This window comes from Hippoglossus hippoglossus, chromosome 1 (genome assembly GCF_009819705.1).
Source record: "Hippoglossus hippoglossus isolate fHipHip1 chromosome 1, fHipHip1.pri, whole genome shotgun sequence".
In the NCBI taxonomy this organism is placed as follows: domain Eukaryota; kingdom Metazoa; phylum Chordata; class Actinopteri; order Pleuronectiformes; family Pleuronectidae; genus Hippoglossus; species Hippoglossus hippoglossus.
In genome coordinates, this window is record NC_047151.1 from 16802730 (window position 1) to 16821636 (window position 18907).

An 18907-nucleotide genomic window follows, 5' to 3' on the forward strand; every position below is an offset into this window, starting at 1 on the left:
TAGTCACAGTATTACACTAACAACCATTATTTCCATTATCATTGCCTTCCTTATTGTCCCTGTCCACACAATTACACACAATTACTATGTGCTGCAAGCTGTTTTTTTTTTTTCTTGCCTCTACCTTTTAACGTCTAGTTTTTGTTTTTACTTCTGATTTCTATTCAAATTCAATCACTATTAGATCTCTAACAATTAGCTAATTGACAGGAAATGTAACTGCTACTGTCATTACAGTCCTTTATTTATCATTCAAGACATTTTCCAAGCAAAAATGACATTCCCTGGATCCAGCTTCTTATTTTTAAGGGTTTTCTTCTGTGAGATAAGTATCTCTTTGGACTTTGAAGATGTCACCTTGTGGACCAGGAAGTTGTGATGGACATCTGCTATATCTATATTCTGACACTAAAGGCCAAACAATTAATTGATACATCTTCTAAAATAATAATTAACATTAATCAACTAGCAGGGAACTCAGAGAGTGTATAGCTATCCGAAGGTTCAACGGTGCCCTTATAAAACCACATTTAAATTCACTAGATCTGGATTTTTTTTCAGATCTGCAACAAATCGCAAACACTCTTAATATCACTCCCCCTAAACATGCCTGATTCTTTTCATCAAGATCCATGAATTATTCTCTGAGAAACCAACAAAAATGCTGAAAAATACCTTATCTAAATTATATATAAAAAGATTCCTGGATTTGCCCATTGATCTGCATCTGCACCAAAATTCAGCGGGTTTGTTTTCCTGACTTATACAACATCCTTCCAAGTTTGGGGGAAATCTGTCCAGTAATTTTTGCACAATCATGTTAACTAACAGACAATTAGACAAAAAATCAACCTCCTCGGTCGAAGTAGTAATGAAAATGGTTGTTAGTTGCAGCCCTACTCTCTCACCCTTTTTTCTCCAGCTTTCCTCATTCATCTTTCTCTGACCTTTCTCATCCCCTCATTTCCTTTCATATGTCACCACCTCCTCCCAACCCTTGATCTCTGTCTCCAGGCAAAACCTCCGGATTTATTTCCCCACTTCTCAATTCTCCTCTTTCTCCTCTAACCCTGCAATAAATTATTCATTGATTGTTACTCTTTAGAAACTAATTTGTCTTTTCCTCTCTACTCTAGCATTGATTTCATCCGTTGTTTTACTATCTCTCCGCCCTATAGGATCACTTTTTAGAGGTGGTGGGAGGCCAGGAGTTCCTGCTGCTCCCGATGGACGAGATGGAGAGGCTGCTCACTTCTGATGACATCAACGTGCCTGATGAGGAAACCGTGGTTACCTCTTTGCTAACGTGGGTCGGTCATGACTGCACCACTCGGCAACCTCACCTGCCTATGCTGCTTGCTCACATCCGCCTGCCGCTGCTGCAGCCACAGGTGAGAGCTGCCAAGAGCTATAACATACGATTTTATTTACTAATTATCTAATCATCAGATTAAAATTGTTCTGGTGCCTCACTGTGTCAAACTCACAAGAGAATAGGACAGAATTCTAAACACTTGATTTTAGATTGATGTTGACAGTGTTTATGTAGATGGGTCAGATCTGGAGCATTTTCACTCCATTGCTTTTCTCTGTGGCAGCAGAATATGTTATGCCAGACTTCAGAAACTCCAGTTTACTCTGGACTAACCAAAACACTTTAAAGGCTGAATAACTCTGAAAGACTCAATATTTACAGGCATGAACACACTGGTCTTATATCAGGGCCAATAAAACCGACTCTCTCTCCAGATCATGAGAGAGCTCTCAGCATCATTTTTCACTTAATTCGGTTCAAACACTTTTCAAAGATACTGAGGCTCTTTGCCTGAGTCTTATATTGATGGGGAGACTACTGTTAGTGTCAATGTTGTTCATGTCTTCACATCTGTCGCAGCAGGAGGTGAGAGTTTGTGTTAGATTTCCTCGTAATGATCGGTTCCTTGTTTTCCACGGTCAAATTATTTTTTTGTCTCTCCTTCTTCTTCTTTTCCACTTTCTGGCTCCAATCCGTCTCTCACTCTCTTTCATGAACCTCTTTAGGCAATTGCAGGGACTATAGTCATCAACTGTAGATCACAACCATTATTCTGTCGTGTGTGTGTGTGTGTGTGTGTGTGTGTGTGTGTGTGTGTGTGTGTGTGTGTGTGTGTGTGTGTGTGTGTGTGTGTGTGTGTGTGTGTGTGTGTGTGTGTGTGTGTGTGTGTGTGTATCTGAGTGTGTGTGCACACATGTCCTACTACACTTCTCTCTCCTCTAACTACCAAGTGTAGCAGAGTCTGTGGCTGGTAATGTGATGCAGAGAAGTTTATATGCTAGGCAGAACCTCAGTTGCTGCCTAAGGCATTGGAAACAGACAGACACACACACACAGACATACACACACATACACACACATACACACACGATCTTTTTGAACCTTAATTAAGTGTGATATCCCTCTTAACTGCAGCTAAATTATCTGTTCTCTTCATCTCCCTCATGAGTCATTTCCCTCCCTATATATAAAGAAGGTGTAGAGATAAAACTCCCCTTGTGGCTCTCCCCTCCTCTCTCCATCCTCTCAGCCTGCATCTATACATCTCCCTGTTTGTGCACTTGTGTGGTACACAGCATGAACACCTCAGATATACGGCTTTGCCCCGGTCAGCTGAAATCGCAAAGTAGCTGCAACATGTAACCAGGGAGAAGATGGATGGCAGAGAGGTACAGCTGGGCGGGTAGCGACAGAGGAGAGAGAGCAAAAATAGATTATAGACACAGAGCTGAGGGTTGATTCCGCCTTTAACAATGTATCACCACCAGCACCATGCTGAACGGACAAATTAATCAACATCCAGCGACCTCAGGAGCTGTGAAATGACATCTAAACCTCACACAGACAACCAATCAATTTTCATCAACCAATTAGTCAGTTCTCTATCTAGGCCGCCGTGCGATTTACTCATCGAGTGGATGTCAATTCATCAGATTAATACCTTTAATCCCTGCTCCCTATTACCACTGTCTCACACACACTTGTTCTAATCTTCTCAGCATCTGTGGCCGTAAATCAATGTGAACCAAACAGATATATTGTATATACAGTGCAGAAAGGGCAGAGTTAGTTACAACATATCTTCAACATACCACGTCCAATGTGTTTGTAGTTAGTCACAATGACCAAACTGAGTGAAAAGCAGAACATCATGGGCGGATGGGCGGTGGCTCAACACAATAATCGCTTCAATATGGGATAACGGTCCCATATAATATGTTCAGGCAGTCTCTTCAGATTGATTCAAGAATGAAACAGGAACGCTCAAGAGAGAAGTGCAAGCCCTGCTTCCTCTTTCACATTTCTCACGCTGTGCTTAAAAGCGAGAGGAGGTGGTTTTCTGACAAGAATGAAGAAGAATCTAAGTATGTTTGGGTTTCTTCATCAACATCATGACCCACACAAAAGGCAGAAGTAAGTTAGTTAGTAAGATTGCAAGTTTCTTTATTTTTCATACACTGATGAAAAAACGATTAAAACCTACATACAAATTCAGTTTCCAGAAGAACAGACTTCGATTTCTTTTTTTCATATATGCTTGAACAAGACTAAACGCCGTGCTAGGATGCTATTCTAATGCCCAGTGATGTGAGTGGGTGAAATGCTTACATGCCAACATTTACACTAAACACAGCTCATTAGAATGTATAACATTTTGTTCAAGTTTTTGTTCAGAAACCAAAGTATCGGACACAATTAAAAACTGACAGTGATGCCAGACGATTCAGGTTTCAGGCATTACCGGGGTTGTTAAGATTCATTCTCTGAGTACCATGAATGTCTTTGCCAAATTTCATAGCAATCCAATCCAATAATAAAACTCTGAATGTCAACCTCATGGTGGAAGTGATGGGATCACAGTCATTAGGATTCATCCTCTGGGGATTGTGACTGTCAATCCATCCAGTTGATTATCAAAATATTTTCAGATTGATTTTCAGATGACTGTCTATAAATCCATCTAATATATTTACTTCTTATCCTTTGAGGGTCGATGGGGAGCTGGAACCAATCCCAGTTGACATTGGGCGAGAGACGGGGTACACCCTGGTTGCCTGTGTTTCGCAGGGCCAACATACCGAGACAAACATTCACACAGACGCACAACTTTTAGATGAACCTACTCTGCATTCCTTTGGACTGTGGGAGGAAACCAGAGTACCCAGACAAAAGCCACACAGACACAGGGTGAACATACAAACTCAACCGAGAAAGCACCCAGAAACCAGAACCTTCCTGCCTCAGAGGTGACAGTGTTAACCGCCGCTGCACCGTGCTGCCCAACTTCTTCATCTAATGACTAATATTGTGAGCTCTACTCTTGTGGTGCTTGTGTGTAGTGGAGGATGTAAAGCCTGGCTATGCATAAAAAGTCGAGACAAAGAGGGCAAGTGATAGATGTTAGAAAAAATGAGAGAGGGGGATGGTCAGGTTATGTTTTCATGTGTATGGAAGTGAGTGTGTGTTTATAAGTGGACAAAGAACATACCTATCTCTTCTGTGAAGTGTGAAATGAAACAGAGAGGGTAGCTCAATTTTCTCGAAAAGAGGAAAACGTGGGACGGCTGCAGGAGTCAGACCAGTTTATATTCAATCTTTCACAGCGTGATGGGTCAATAACACAGAAGAGGACAAACGCTTTTCTACCGTGGTCCTTGTTTATCTCACATATACACGATTGAATGCCGCAATAGGGTTCACCCTAATTTGTGCCTCTGTGATTATACATGGAGTAGAAGTGTGGGTTCACCCTGGCGTGTAAGCTGCTTATCCATTTAACATGCTTGCTTTACTCTCTCCACGTCTGGCTGGGAAAAGTGATTTTACATTCAGTGACCGAGTTGAATGAAGTTGGGCCGCATTTTTCTTTTTTCCTTTTTTTTTTGTGGTTTTGGGAATTATGGGCCACAGCACAGAGGAAAACTGAGAGTGTAAAAATAACTTAGCAGCCATTTGTGCACATTCTGCACAAGTTAAAATGATTTTGATTGTAAATCAGGCTTCTCTGGAACCTCTGCTGCTTTCCATCTAATGACTAACACACACACACGCACACGTATGCAAACACACACAAACACACACCTATCTAAATGTAAATTGTACATTTCTAGTCTTCTTGCCTTCTGGGAAAACTTGCTTCTCGCTGCGCTGCCTCTCTCACAGCCACTGATTTCCTGTGGAAGGATTGAAGTGCCTCCTGCTACAGCCCCTGGCTCTGTGGTGTGTCTTTGTGTGTGTGTGTTCGTGTCTGTGTGTGTGTGTGTGAATGTGCGTGCATGCCAGTGAGTGTGTTCATAGATGAGGTTAGAGGGTATGGACTAAAAACTGATGAGATGTTCAGGACAGATTAGTCCTCTAGTGTGTCAGATGATCAGTGTGTACATGCTCTTTGTGTGTGTGTGGGCCTGTGTGTGCACACTAATGGCTGCTGGTCTGATTTAATCTCTGAATCAATGAGAGAACAGCTCTCTTTCGACCCTCAGACCTCCACAATCCACAATCAGTGACAAGATCGTAACCCACACTGGCCCTCACCCACAGTACACACATACCCCGCATTTGTTTCAGCTGCTCGTTGACAGAAGTTGTCACGTGTCCCTGTGTGTTCATGTGGGAGTTTTTTCGTTTGTGTGCAGTTCTTGGCAGACCTTGAGTCCAACCCTCTGCTGCGGGACAGTGTGGAGTGCCAGCGGCTGCTGATGGAGGGGATGAAGTATCACCTCTTGCCGCAGCACCGGCCCCTGCTTCAGAGTCCTCGTACCCGACCTCGCAAAGCCACCGTAGGAGCCATGTTCGCTGTGGGTGGCATGGACGCCACAAAAGGTAGAAAAGTCACAGGCACAAATCCACACACTACTAGACAGTACACTACATATTCAGTTTATTAGATGCAACCGTAGACTGTTTGTAAAGATGGACAATGAGTCTCCACTTCATCCCACTTTCCAGAAATGAAGCCAAAACCTTCAGAAAACGAACACTGCCATCTTGCGCATTTGGAGCCAGAGTCTGCACAATAGCGAGGAAGTGATAGCAGTGACATCCCGAGGAAACATGGGCTTGTCAGTCTCAGCTTCCAACTATGACCTTTAGACCAAAGGTGCCTGAAAAACGAGCAGAAGAGCATACATCACAGTATGACAAGAACTGCATAAAATAACAGAAACCATCTTTGAGAAAATGTTATTTGACGTGTACTTTGTCTTTTCAATTTAGTCCATGTCCCATCCACTAACATGGATGAGGCAGGGGTTATGACCTCTACCTCAGCTGGCTTCACTTATGGGGAGCTGTCATGTCTTCATATACAGTTTGTGGGTAGAACTTGCTAAAACTAATGCGGTCTAATCCAATAGCTCTGCAGTAAATCCTCCCTTCACGAAGGTTTTGGTGTTCTGACGAGATGTGAATTCAACATTAAACAGGGCCTCACACTGCAGCCTCCAGAATTACCACCCAGTTAAATCAACACCTGTAAATTAGAGAGCCGCATAATCCCCCTTCATTTTCTGTGTTTGCGTGTTTTCCAGGTGCTACCAGCATTGAGCAGTACTGTCTGCGTCAGGACAGCTGGAGGCAGGTGGCCACCATGAGTGGACGGCGTCTACAGTTTGGTGTAGCTGTCCTCGACGGCCGTCTCTACGTTGTGGGCGGCCGAGATGGACTTAAGACCCTTAACACTGTGGAGTGTTACAACCCACACAGCAAAACGTGGAGCGTCATGCCTCCCATGTCCACACACAGGCATGGCTTAGGTGAGCAGCTTTTTTGGAACACAAATGTGATTTACATACGAACATTAGCGTGACCACCCTTGTATCATGTTTCCATCACTGCTGATGGGGCTGGAGAAAATATATTCATGTGACTTGACGCAGGACAGAATACCAGCTGGTAGCCTTCAAATGGAAGACAGGAGACAGATGGTTAAAATAAGCTCCCACGCATATGAATGGTTGATATACCCCTTACCTGTTGTTATGAATTATAGCTGATTGTAGGATTCAGACATGCTGCAGCTTGTCCAGTAGGAGACAGAGAGATGGAGTTGAAGTTCAGAACATTATGGTCAAACTTCTTCACCACATACAAACGTGTGGTTTGGATTTTTATGAAAGCACAAAATGTTTCCAGCACCCGAATGAATGAACAAATGTCTCTGTCACTTGTTAGATCCAGTCTCTATTTCTCCTGTTTCTCTATCAGGAGGCAAAGGTACGTCATTGGGCAGGAGGTGTGTGAGGTGTGTGAGGTGTGTGAGGTGTGCCAAATGTCATTGGATTAACCCTGGTCGTTTACTAACAACAGAAAACTGATAAATGTAAATATTGAAAAGGAATGAGAAATATTAGTCCATTTCAAACAGGGGGGTGTTGGTAGGTTTTCTAATTGGTTTTCTCCCAAGCCGCTGTAATCTTAAGTGTGGATCCTGGCTCTTAATCAGCTTTTTGTAAGAGGATTGATGAAGGTTTTTAAATTCTAATCCTGGCATCATACCATGCACATCCAATTATTGAGAAAATACACAGTTAATTGAGTTTGAGAGGTCAGAGGTCAGTTTCAGCCACAGAACTCCTCTATGGCAGATTGATTCAGTGTCGTGCTCAAGGACACTTCAGCAGAGTGGATTTAACCTGTGTACATGAAGGACAGTCTCCCTACTCATTGTGCAAACCTACTATTCTAATTACAATATTCACTAAGGCGTGCTGTGCTGGTGTTCCATCCTTTTATATTAGTGTGGGCATGTGTGTGTGTGTGTGTGTGTGTGTGTGTGTGAAGGGAGGCAGGCATCAAACACACATCTGGCAGCACAGATGTTTGGGCTGATAAATCCTTTGAGTATGGAGGTGTCAACATGCTGCTAACTCCGTACACTTATTGCCCGGGTATGGCCGCACGCGCAATAAAAGCTCACACTCATTGTCCTGAATGTGTCCGAGCCGATATTGTTTTGGTAAGCTGCCATGAGTTAATCATGCTCATGTGGTTGTGCACTGCAGGTGTAGCTGTCCTGGAGGGCCCCATGTACGCAGTAGGAGGACATGACGGCTGGAGCTACCTCAGCACAGTGGAAAGGTGACGTGTTATTTCACACAGCTGAATAAACGGGGACGCTGTTTTCAGAAAGAGATGTTGCTGCTGAATGGTGCAGCTGCAAACATATAATGTCATAACTGCTCTTATCACTGCGTTTCACCACTTATTGTAAATCTGTAGTAACCGTGCTCCATAATATGCCTTTAACTATTGAATAATCTGTCAATGGTTTTCTCAATTATTCAATCGGTTTATATAATGTCATAAAATTGTGTACATTTTTGACCCAGTCCAACATGACATCTTAAAAATTTATTTTTTCCAACCAACAGACAAGATTTACAGTTTTTGGAAAACGGCAAATTTTCAAGATTGAGAAGCTGGAACCAGATACATTTGGCAGAACGTTTAATTTACCCGGAAGAATAAATCAATAATCTGTCAATTTACTAATTGATGAAACAGATGCGTTGAAGTTCTACTCCATAATATTTAAGACTGTTTACTCTCTTTGCACCAGGTGGGATCCCCAGGCTCGACAGTGGAGCTTTGTTGCAAGTATGGCTACACCCAGAAGCACTGTGGGAGTAGCTGTGCTCAATGGCAAGTAAGTGAGCACACAAATCCCTTGAATCTACACTACATCAAAGTTAAAGATTAAATATTAGTGCATGACCTGCAGCTCTAAGCATGCCCCCAACGTTTTTTCATCACCTCTTGTTCCTGTTCATGCTGAATCCATTTGTTGTGAGACTCTCTGGACAAATTCATCTGCTAAATGAATGTAATGTAATGTTATGAGACATTTTTTACCAGAAATTCACGGCATTTATATGATTTAGACACGAGCTGAAGCATCATTTCATTGTATAACCGTGTACTGTAGATTCCATGACACCTCACATGTCTGAATGTAATACATTGTCACTGTGTGCCATAAAAAAAACAGCCAATCGGAAATCCAAATCTAGAGCTCGAGTAGAGCCAAGACCAATGGAGAGCTATTTGACTGACTTTGGGTCTCTCTCCCTCTGACTCACACACACACACACACTCACACACACACACACACACACACACACACACACACACACACACACACACACACACACACACACACACACACACACACACACACACACACAGCTGCATCTGACCTAATCTAAACCTAATCATAACTCTAACTCTAGAGGCAGCAGGGAAGTCTTAACCCTAAGCTCTTTGAAAAAGTGAGGACCACCCAAAATGTCCTCACTCCATCTTTAGGTCTATAAATTCGAAATGGTCCTCACAAACACACGTACAGCTAAGCACACACACTCACTGGACAGTTTGTTACGTACACCTAGCTAAAGTATGCAGTCTAGTAAAGCATAGGGCTACGCTATAATGGTGACAAATTCTGTCAAGATGAAAAATGTCACAATGTCGTTTATGTTTTGTTTAAAAACATGTTACAAATCTGAGGTTAATCAATAATGTGTTTTACCTCCTCCTCCTGCATAAGCAACATATCCATGTATATTGAACCTTTGTTATATTGCTATTGATGAAATTACATTGGGATAATTATTGATATTGTTTTATTGCCCAGCCCTGGTAGAGTAGGAGTATAGGTCAAAGCTGTAGCTTCACCTTTGTGTTCATTTTGAAGGCTGCAGTTTGTGATGCTTTTTAATGGTGTTGTGTTAAACAGGCAGTTGTTTACATTGTTTTGTTCATCTTATTTCTAATAATGAAGTTATGCTAAATAACAGACATTTCTCAGTATACTGCAGTGCAGTTTAACAGTATCAATAAAAATAATAAATAATAAAAAAGCTGAACTTTATAACCTCCACGTAGGGAGGATTTATTGCAGGATTGTTGTACTGGATCACTTTTAACTAGGTGTTTCTAATAAACTGCCAACTGAGAGTTTTAATAGTCTGGTTTGATAAGTTCGGGGCTTGAATCTCCTCATTTGCCCCAGAATTCTCCAGCAGCAGACAGGAGCTTATTAAAATTGCAGCATTGCACCGTTGTTCTTCTTATTTTCGTGCCTCAGAGAGACACTAGAGAGAAAGGCTTTATAGATGCTAATTAATATGGAAACAACTGGTTTGTGTTATCCGTGCCCAGCAGTCGTGTATGCGCGTGGCGGCGGGTGTTTGTGGGTGTGCATTTATGTGTTGTGTATTCTCTGGGCTTGCCTGATGGAGCTCATTACTTGCTTGACTGGCTCTGATGCATTGCTTTCTTCACCCCCCGAAACTCCATATCCATGGATGCATGTACACACACGCACACAAAGACACACGCACACACACATACAGAGTGTGAGTGACTGCTTGGGGTTGTGAGGCCCCATGAGTGTTGGCATGAATACACAAACACACCCATGTACCATCTGTTTAAGTGTCACTAAATTGAAAAGGGACTTCCAGAGTCCAGAAATGTGTGTCGTGTTTTGTGAGGCAGGCGTTTTCTTGTGTGTGTGTGTGTGTGTGTCCACTGAGATAGCACCATCTTCCTGTCTTCCTCAGGTTGTATGCGGTAGGAGGTCGGGATGGCTCATCGTGCCTGCGCTCAGTGGAGTGTTTCGACCCCCACACCAACAGGTCAGAGACGAGGGACTTCATCTGACCAGAATTAATTGATGTCTCCTGCTTTATCTCTCGCTTTAGTTACCGACAGATCGGAGGAGACAGCTCCTGAGAGGGATGCCAGAACAGTCCCCATTCAAACTACTTCTGTTCAGTATAGTTATAGTTTCCACTGGAATGGCTGAGAGGTTGTTGTTATTAGTCCCTGGCCAATAATCTCCTTTCAAAAGAAAACAAAGCAAATTTTAGAACAGTTTAAGCAAATTTGTCTTTTTTCTTCAGTTTATGTGATATTCTCTCTTTTATTCTTCCTTCCACAGGTGGAACAGTTGTGCTCCTATGGCTAAAAGACGTGGAGGCGTGGGTGTGGCCACCTGGCATGGCTTCCTGTATGCCATCGGAGGTCACGATGCTCCTGCCTCTTCCCTGGCGTCTCGGTTAAGCGACTGTGTGGAGAGGTGAGTCCACTGGTTACTGTTTCCCTGCTGTTGTCAGCCAAGAAGAAGAAGAATAAATTGAATGTATTTGATGTAAATATTTGTGTGTATGATGCGTGTGTGTGCAGGTACGACCCTCAGACAGACGTGTGGACGGCAGTTGCCCCCATGAGCATCAGCAGAGATGCAGTTGGTGTTTGTCTCCTTGGCGACCGGCTCTATGCTGTGGGCGGTTATGATGGTCAGGTGTACCTCAATACTGTAGAAGCCTACGACCCCCAGACAAATGAGTGGACACAGGTATACACGCATGAACGCAATGGTAAAACACGCACATGCACACACACACTATGTATATATCTAGAGTAGTGCACACATACATAGCAGATTTATGTATGAACTCATATATACACTGACACATTGACTAGAGTTCGTAAAAACAAGTAATGAATCATGATGTACACCAATAAAAATGTTATATAAACACACAGTTACAGCTTCCCTCCCACGTAACTTGTCATATTGTAAATGTCTGCTTTCCTCATGCTAATATTGTCCTTGTCCCTGCAGCAGCAGGAGATAGAGACGACTGTTTCAAACTTGAACGATCTCATTCAGCTACAGTCTATCACACTTCAGTTTATCTCCTGTATAGCCTCAGAGGATTTCCAACCACAGTCACTGGAAATCTCCCACTTTAGAAAAACACACCGTGCTGAGAACAAGATGGGAGCATATGTAGGCAGATACAGAAAACTGAGAATGTTCAAACATGCAAAGAGGACAAATCATTAAATGTGGCCTATGATCATTGTCAGACACTAAAACCAGATCGTGTTGTCCTGTCATAGCATCACTTTACATTATGTGACTGGCAGTTTGAACTGTAGAAGCAGTAGCCTAAAAAAACCAACAACCACAAAACACACGAGAGCTTCACTTAGAACAAAAACATGTTTTCTTACTCCCTGAATCGCATTTAGCTTGAAGTTAGTGGAGGGAATACACAGTGTTGTTGATTTAATTATAGTGCATAAAATTAAGCCTTACAGACCAATGGTTCCCCATCCCCAAAATACATCTGAGGTGATTAACAGAATAGCAAAGCAGGGATAACAGTATTGTTTTTCCAAACTGAGGCAAGACAAACCCTATTTAATTATTGGGCACATTTATCGATGTAATAAAAACAAAAAAAGACAAACATTGCGATGCCAGATGGATATTACAATTTTGGGGAAGTTTGTTCGAGCTGTGGTGTAAAGGAGCAAAATGCTGCTGCTCCATGTTTGCTTTGCACTCAGGGAACAGTATGAGGGATCATACAGTATCGTATATACATTTCAGTCCTTAGCCACTGAAGGATTTACAGACAAGCAGCAGTGCTTTAACGTTTTCTGATGCATTGGAGGACAGTGAAGAGACGCCGGTGTGATGTGTTCACTTTTCTTGGTCGTTTACTCCAACAACAGGTTTCTGAATGAGTGCAAGTCTCACTGAAGTGGGTTTTTATGGGGGAGACCTGAGAAAAGCACATTAATCCAAACTACTGGAAATGAAATGACTTGGTTTTCTGAGTCAAGTTGAGCAATAAGATAAATACTGATCTATCCACTATCCAATACTTTTAAAACTAGAATAGGACTCAGTAGAACACATACCTCTGCCAAGGCCCAACAGTCTCCTTAAATCCCTTTTAAGCTGCAACAAATTAAACACATTCATAGATATCAGTCCCTGAAATATGCCTGATTTTTTTTTCATCAAGATTCAGGAATTAATCTTTGGGAAATCTGTAAAAATGTTGAAGAAAGTGAAAAAAAACATCCTGGATCTGCCTATTAGTCTGACTCTCTGCCAAAATCTAATGGGTTCTTTTTTGGCCGATGTCCCATCCTCACACCAGTCTGTAATGTTTCTGCGTAATCCTGCTGTCAAACAAACGGACAGGGGTGAAAACATAGCCCCCTTGGCCGAGGTAAAGATGTCATGACCCCAAATATTTACCTGAAATGTTCTAACCCCGGTTGTAATCCTTCAGCACAACAGGAAACTTAACTCTCAGTTTTAGACAAACGTAGTGTTACCTGTTGTCGTCCAGCTTTGACTGAGAACCCTGTGTTTTTACATGTTTTCTCTCAGGTGGCCCCTCTGTGTCTGGGTAGGGCCGGAGCGTGCGTGGTCGCCGTCCGACTGAAAACATAAACACAAACCGTGGACGTCTCTGGGACTGATCCTGATGTGGCTCAAAGACCCTCCTCACTGACATGCGGCCACTTAAACCCAGAGATGCATCTGCCCACGGAAGAAAAAAAGAAGCTGATTATCGAACTCTTTTACACAGTGGTAGGTTTTACTTGTAAGCGGAGTCACATTGTACTCAATCATTCATTTAAATGTCCTGAATGTGTCATGGAAGGTTCAGGGTTGAGTCATGTGTGGGGTTGTTTGTAAAGTTTCCACAGTTGAACATCCTGCTAACTTCTGCCACAGAAGTGAACTGCCACCGATACGTACGATGAAGAGGAATCTGCAGTGTTTATCTGAGCATGACAGAACAGCTGTCTCGCACCTTTTTTTTTCTTGCCTATTATTTTGTTCCTGTAGACAAGACGGGACACACACGCACAGACACACACAGGCAAACCTTACATGCTTGCTTTCAGCTTCTATTTCTGCTGACAGAAAGGTGAGCGAGACAGAGGGAGATTGTCAAGACGGCTGAGATGCCTCATCACTTTTTGCCCTCAGTTTTCCTAACAATATCTGATAGTGTGTATTGATGCTATTTTAACATATTCCCTATTATTTTTACGCTGCAGTTGGCAAGTGCTCTCCTCCTGTTTCTCTGCCTCTCTCGCTCGCTGACAGATAAAAGAACGACTTTTGACATAATCAGCACAACCTTATGAACAACTGTACTGTAAGCAACTCTGGGCCTATTTTTTTTTTTTTAAGTCTAATGCCCATCATCATGCTTTATGTGATAATTCTGAGTGTGTGTCTTCTGTGTTGCATCAGAAGCATACAGTATAGTCTGATATGCAATTTATCGTATCTCTTTTACAAGCTGCACTGGCAAATTGTCTCACTTTGTGCTTTATATTTTGTCTTTTTAAATTATGTCATTCAAATTTTTTCATAATTGAGGTGCAGTGAACCCTGTCACCAGGTTTATAGTCTTGAGTGATAACAACAGTCATTATACTGTGGCCCCTTGTTGATCCCTGTATGGAAATTTAGTTTTCAATTTCCTGCAGAGGACAGGGTCAGCTATTTACAGACCTGGTTTTATACAGGGTCAGTTGATCTCCTCTGTCTGCCAGCCGCCTACTTTTTATCCACTGTAGATGTTTCTGTCTGTGTGTGTGTGTGTGTGTGTGTGTGTGTGTGTGTGTGTGTGTGTGTGTGTGTGTGCGTGCGCGTGCACGTGTTTGGGCGTTCAGAGATTGAAAGGAGTATATTTTTATCTCAAATGAGAATCTTCCCCATTCCCCTCTCAATATCTTCAATTCCCTGCTGCTTTCTCTTCATCCCCAGTCTACCATTTCATCACCACACACACACAAGCACATACAAATACACACACTGCTACGGTTTAGAGCGGAGCTGGATACTCGGGCAAAATGAACAACAGACGATATAACGAGAGCATGAATTTAATAAGGTTGATTCAGCCAGTGCCAATGTTTTGTTTGATGTTGAGATCAAAGCTTTATTAGATTTGACAGACACGAGCATGAGACACGAGCCGAACGCCAGCCTTGTGAAACAACCTTGTGTGTTCATTTTTGTGGGCTTGGGTAAGTAAAACTTAAATAGCCTGAAATGTGACGAACATGAAGGTTCTGGCTGCAGGTTCACGGCGAACATGTGATTGTGTGTCTGTGTCTGTGTGTGTGTGTGTGTGTGTGTGTGTGTCGTCTGTGTGTCTGTCTAGCGTACAGAAAGCCAACTCCTGACACTGAGAGGCAAAGCAGGCATCCTGTCTGAGCTGACAGATCTAGAGCTAATGTAGCCCCCAGAATGCACTTTACAAACACACACACACACACATACATACACACACACATGCAGCTGAGAGCCAAGTGCCCCAGGAGTCAGTGAAGATTGAAAAGCCTCACAAATTTGCCAGCATGACATCTAAAAAGCAGAGATGGGCAGACTGGCAAATTCCCCACAGTTGAGCTGATGTTTATTCAAGCCTAATGCACTGCTGCATTATTTTTATTTTCTTCCCCCTCAGAGCCGCCCGCTGTTTATTTGGAGAGTAATTCTCTTAAGATCAGAGCAGAAGTGTGTCACCTCCACTGTGTCGATGTTGTCACGAGTAAAAAATAAAGACAGACATTCCAAATCATGGGACATATTCAAGTATATTATGTATATAAATAAATGTACAATCTGTATGTAGTCTTATTGAACTATGCTGTATATTATATGGTGCACACTAAATATGCCATGTGTTACTGTGTGTGTATTTTGTACCATGAATTCAGATGAAGATGTGATAAAAGGAGGGTTGGTGGTTAATGGTGCAGCTGCTCGTCCACCTTTTTTGTACCAGAAGATTTCACCTCCTCTTTTACTATATAAATTATGTATGTACATTATAAGCTTCTGTAATATGCTGTTGTCTGTCTTTTATACATTAAAGTCAATATGTGATTTAACATTTGTTTCTTGGGGGGGGGGGGGGGTTCTCCTGCGTGAAAAACACAAGCATGGCACTTTAACAGTAATGGCTAAATCATGTTTATGGTGGAGATGTTTTTACCAGCAGTTTACATTTGTCACAATCACTATAAACGTCATTATGGTGTAAATCTCTATCTTTATATGTGGCTCTTATCTCTAACAACGTTCCCATCAGAGCCGCACTAGCGATTTAGCCGTTTCCAAAGGTTTAGGAAGTATCTCTCTGAAAACATTTCCCAGGCCTGGAGGTTAATATGAATCCTCATTACTCTTGAGTGGGGACGCTCTGAGTTAAAAGCAGCAGCCTGAGACCAGGGACTCTGCAGCAGGTTGAGATTGTCCGCCAACTGAAATGAGAAAGAGGAATGCTCACAATTTACAGATATTTTAACCTCAAGACAGCAGCCAGTAGCCAGCTGATTCACTCCGGTATTTATCGCGGAGGAAGCTTTAGATCATGACCAGCTCCAGCAAAACGGCTCCTGTTGGCGCTGAGAGATGACGCCGGTGACCTTGTCTTGCCGCCTTAACGGCACCTGAGTTCATAATGTCTGACAGGAACAAGAAGAACGCAGAAAGGGCTGTTCCCACATAACTGTAGAGGTAGCCTGAAAACAGCTGGACATTTTCCCTCAGTGTCTGTCAGTGCTATGCCCATGTGTGCACGTTTACATTTTCCACATGGGTTAATTAGCCCAGTCAGTCATTCCAAGCATATGCTGTGCAGCCAAACACACTATACATGATTTTAATATTCAAAAGGAGATTCAAAGTTTCCAAAGAAAACTGTCTGAATATGTGGAGCTGTGTAAACGATTCACAAAACTTTATATATATATATATTTCCATTTGATTGAATGCTGCTGAGAGAGACAAACATGAATTCTTAGGTTTCAATATGTCCCCGAGGATAAACATATCGCTTCAATAAGGAGCAGCAAGAAAAATATACAGAACATTTTTTCTAACACTGTCGCACGGTGCTTAAAGCTTCTGGGGAAATAAAAGAGAAATCATTTTTATTTTGTACCTTCAGACGTCTTTATCGTACTCTTTGATCGTCGATAGTCAATGATCTCATGTTTGAGAAAGAGAATATATTATTACACATTGTTTGCATGCAAATGCAATTCTTTAGAATATCAACAAATTGATGTGAAATAATGTAGGCTAATAGTTTACTATACCCTTTCAGTATATGTTCCATTTAGTTGCTGTTATGGAGCTCTTGGTCACATCCCATGATCTTCCTGAGCAGAAGGTGTTGAAATGTGAATATCTACTGTTCAACATCAACTGGGAGTGATTTAGTGTAAAGGTTGGACTATTTTAACATTGTTATCTCCACCAAGGAGGTGGTTTTCATCTGCTTTGTTTTTGTCCGTCTCTTTGGCTTTTAGCAGGATAACACAAAATCTACTGGGTCAGGGAAGATCCATTGATATTGGTGTGGATCAGGATCCGGAGCTAGATGCAGGATTTCTTTTTTTTACTTGTGAGACAGAGTCACAAGAAAGAACCCAATTAATTTTGGATTGGATCTGGACGGACAGGCAGATCCATAATTTCTTTAATTTTCTTTAACATGGTGTGATAGGGTGTTAGCCTTGGTGGAAGTATGCACTCTCAGAGAAGTCTGCTAGTAATTACAAGCAATATACAGATTAATGGTAGTTGCAAGTTCTCCAGAGGATGAGGAAAACGTGGCTTCATGAAAGATCTGATTCATCAAACAATCTGACTGGCCTGCAGAGACAACCAACAGGCCAACAGGAATAAACCAACCCATATCACCATCTTAGGAGGGTACGCTGTAAGTAGGGCTTTACAAAATGTCCTAAAAGATTTAGGACTGACCAAACAGAATCAGGTCCTGCACAATATAAAGATTTCCTGCACGTGTGATGGTCTATTCAAAATGTCCATTAGCACTGTCCCATCATAATCCCTACCGGACAGAATTATATTACTGTTGGACTTTTTTTTTGTAAGGCTATATAACTCAAGGTGCAGACCAATTAACTAAAAACCCTTTCAGAAGAGAATTCCTTCTGGCACACAGAGTTTAACATCAGCACAGTCTGATGGGGACGGGGAAATGTGTGTATTTACAGTAAATCACAAATGATTTATTGCAGGATGACAAGATAATTGTATTAAACTGATTTCTTCTCTGGTGTGGTACTTCATTTTAAGAATGTTCCTTGGATTGCATAACTATTCAGCCGCTTTACTCACTTGGGGTATTATTGTCTCGCTGGCAAAAACATTTCACAACATTCATTTTTCATCTGGTTTTTTTCATCTCTCTGCTCTAATTTTACTATTTTGCTGGGAAATCAAACAGCTGCTCCCTTCAGTGACTCTTAATGAGGACTGAGTCAGCAGGGTGTATTCTGCTTCAGCATGCCAGGGCACACAGAGGCATATTGGTGTCCTACAGCTGCTGATTCATCCCAGCTCCCAGGTTTGTTCAGGAAAAATAAGCTGTCGTCATTCCATCAATATGTGAAAAAGGGGACAGAAGGTGTTGTGCTGCCTTTTGTCAATGATGAAAAATACAAGAGAAGGAAGCCAGCTGATCTTGATATGCTGCAAATGAACATCATATTTGCGGTTAAGTCTTTTTAAAAGAGCATCTCTGGTTGACTGAAGATATGAAAGAAAACTGTCCTGAGTGAAAAAACATTGTACAAGGCTGCCTCCTACTGGATCTGAGGTGGAAGCACAACAATATGACAGAATTAGGTAAGGAACTTGTTAAATTGACCTGAGCCATTGGTTTTCTTTCAATTTCGTCAAAGGTCAAGGTCACAGCATTGGATCTAAGTTTATTCTAATGCTTATACATGGGAGATACGATGAAAGGACATAATACACACACATACACTACCGTTCAAAAGTTTGGGGTCACCCAGACAATTTCGTGTTTTCCATGAAAACTCACACTTTTATTTATCAAATGAGTTGCAAAATGAATAGAAAATATAGTCATGACATTGACAAGGTTAGAAATAATGATTTTTATTTGAAATATTAATTTTGTTCTTCAAACTTTGCTTTCGTCAAAGAATGCTCCATTTGCAGCAATTACAGCATTGCAGACCTTTGGC

General features: G+C 41.9%; 1 protein-coding gene across 2 annotated transcripts in view; it reads left to right on the forward strand.

The window, feature by feature from the left end:
* klhl5 (kelch-like family member 5) overlaps positions 1–14656 on the forward strand; it is a 44252-nt gene extending 29596 nt beyond the window's left edge. For both annotated transcript variants that reach the window (XM_034593894.1, XM_034593884.1), the window contains 9 exons: positions 1179–1391; positions 5671–5857; positions 6565–6789; positions 8038–8113; positions 8595–8681; positions 10600–10674; positions 10980–11117; positions 11225–11396; positions 13239–14656. In XM_034593894.1, the coding sequence (XP_034449785.1) occupies positions 1179–1391; positions 5671–5857; positions 6565–6789; positions 8038–8113; positions 8595–8681; positions 10600–10674; positions 10980–11117; positions 11225–11396; positions 13239–13301 (1236 nt within the window). In that variant the 3' untranslated portion in view covers positions 13302–14656. The remainder of the gene's footprint in view (positions 1–1178; positions 1392–5670; positions 5858–6564; positions 6790–8037; positions 8114–8594; positions 8682–10599; positions 10675–10979; positions 11118–11224; positions 11397–13238) is intronic.
* Positions 14657–18907: the final 4251 nt, after the last annotated feature.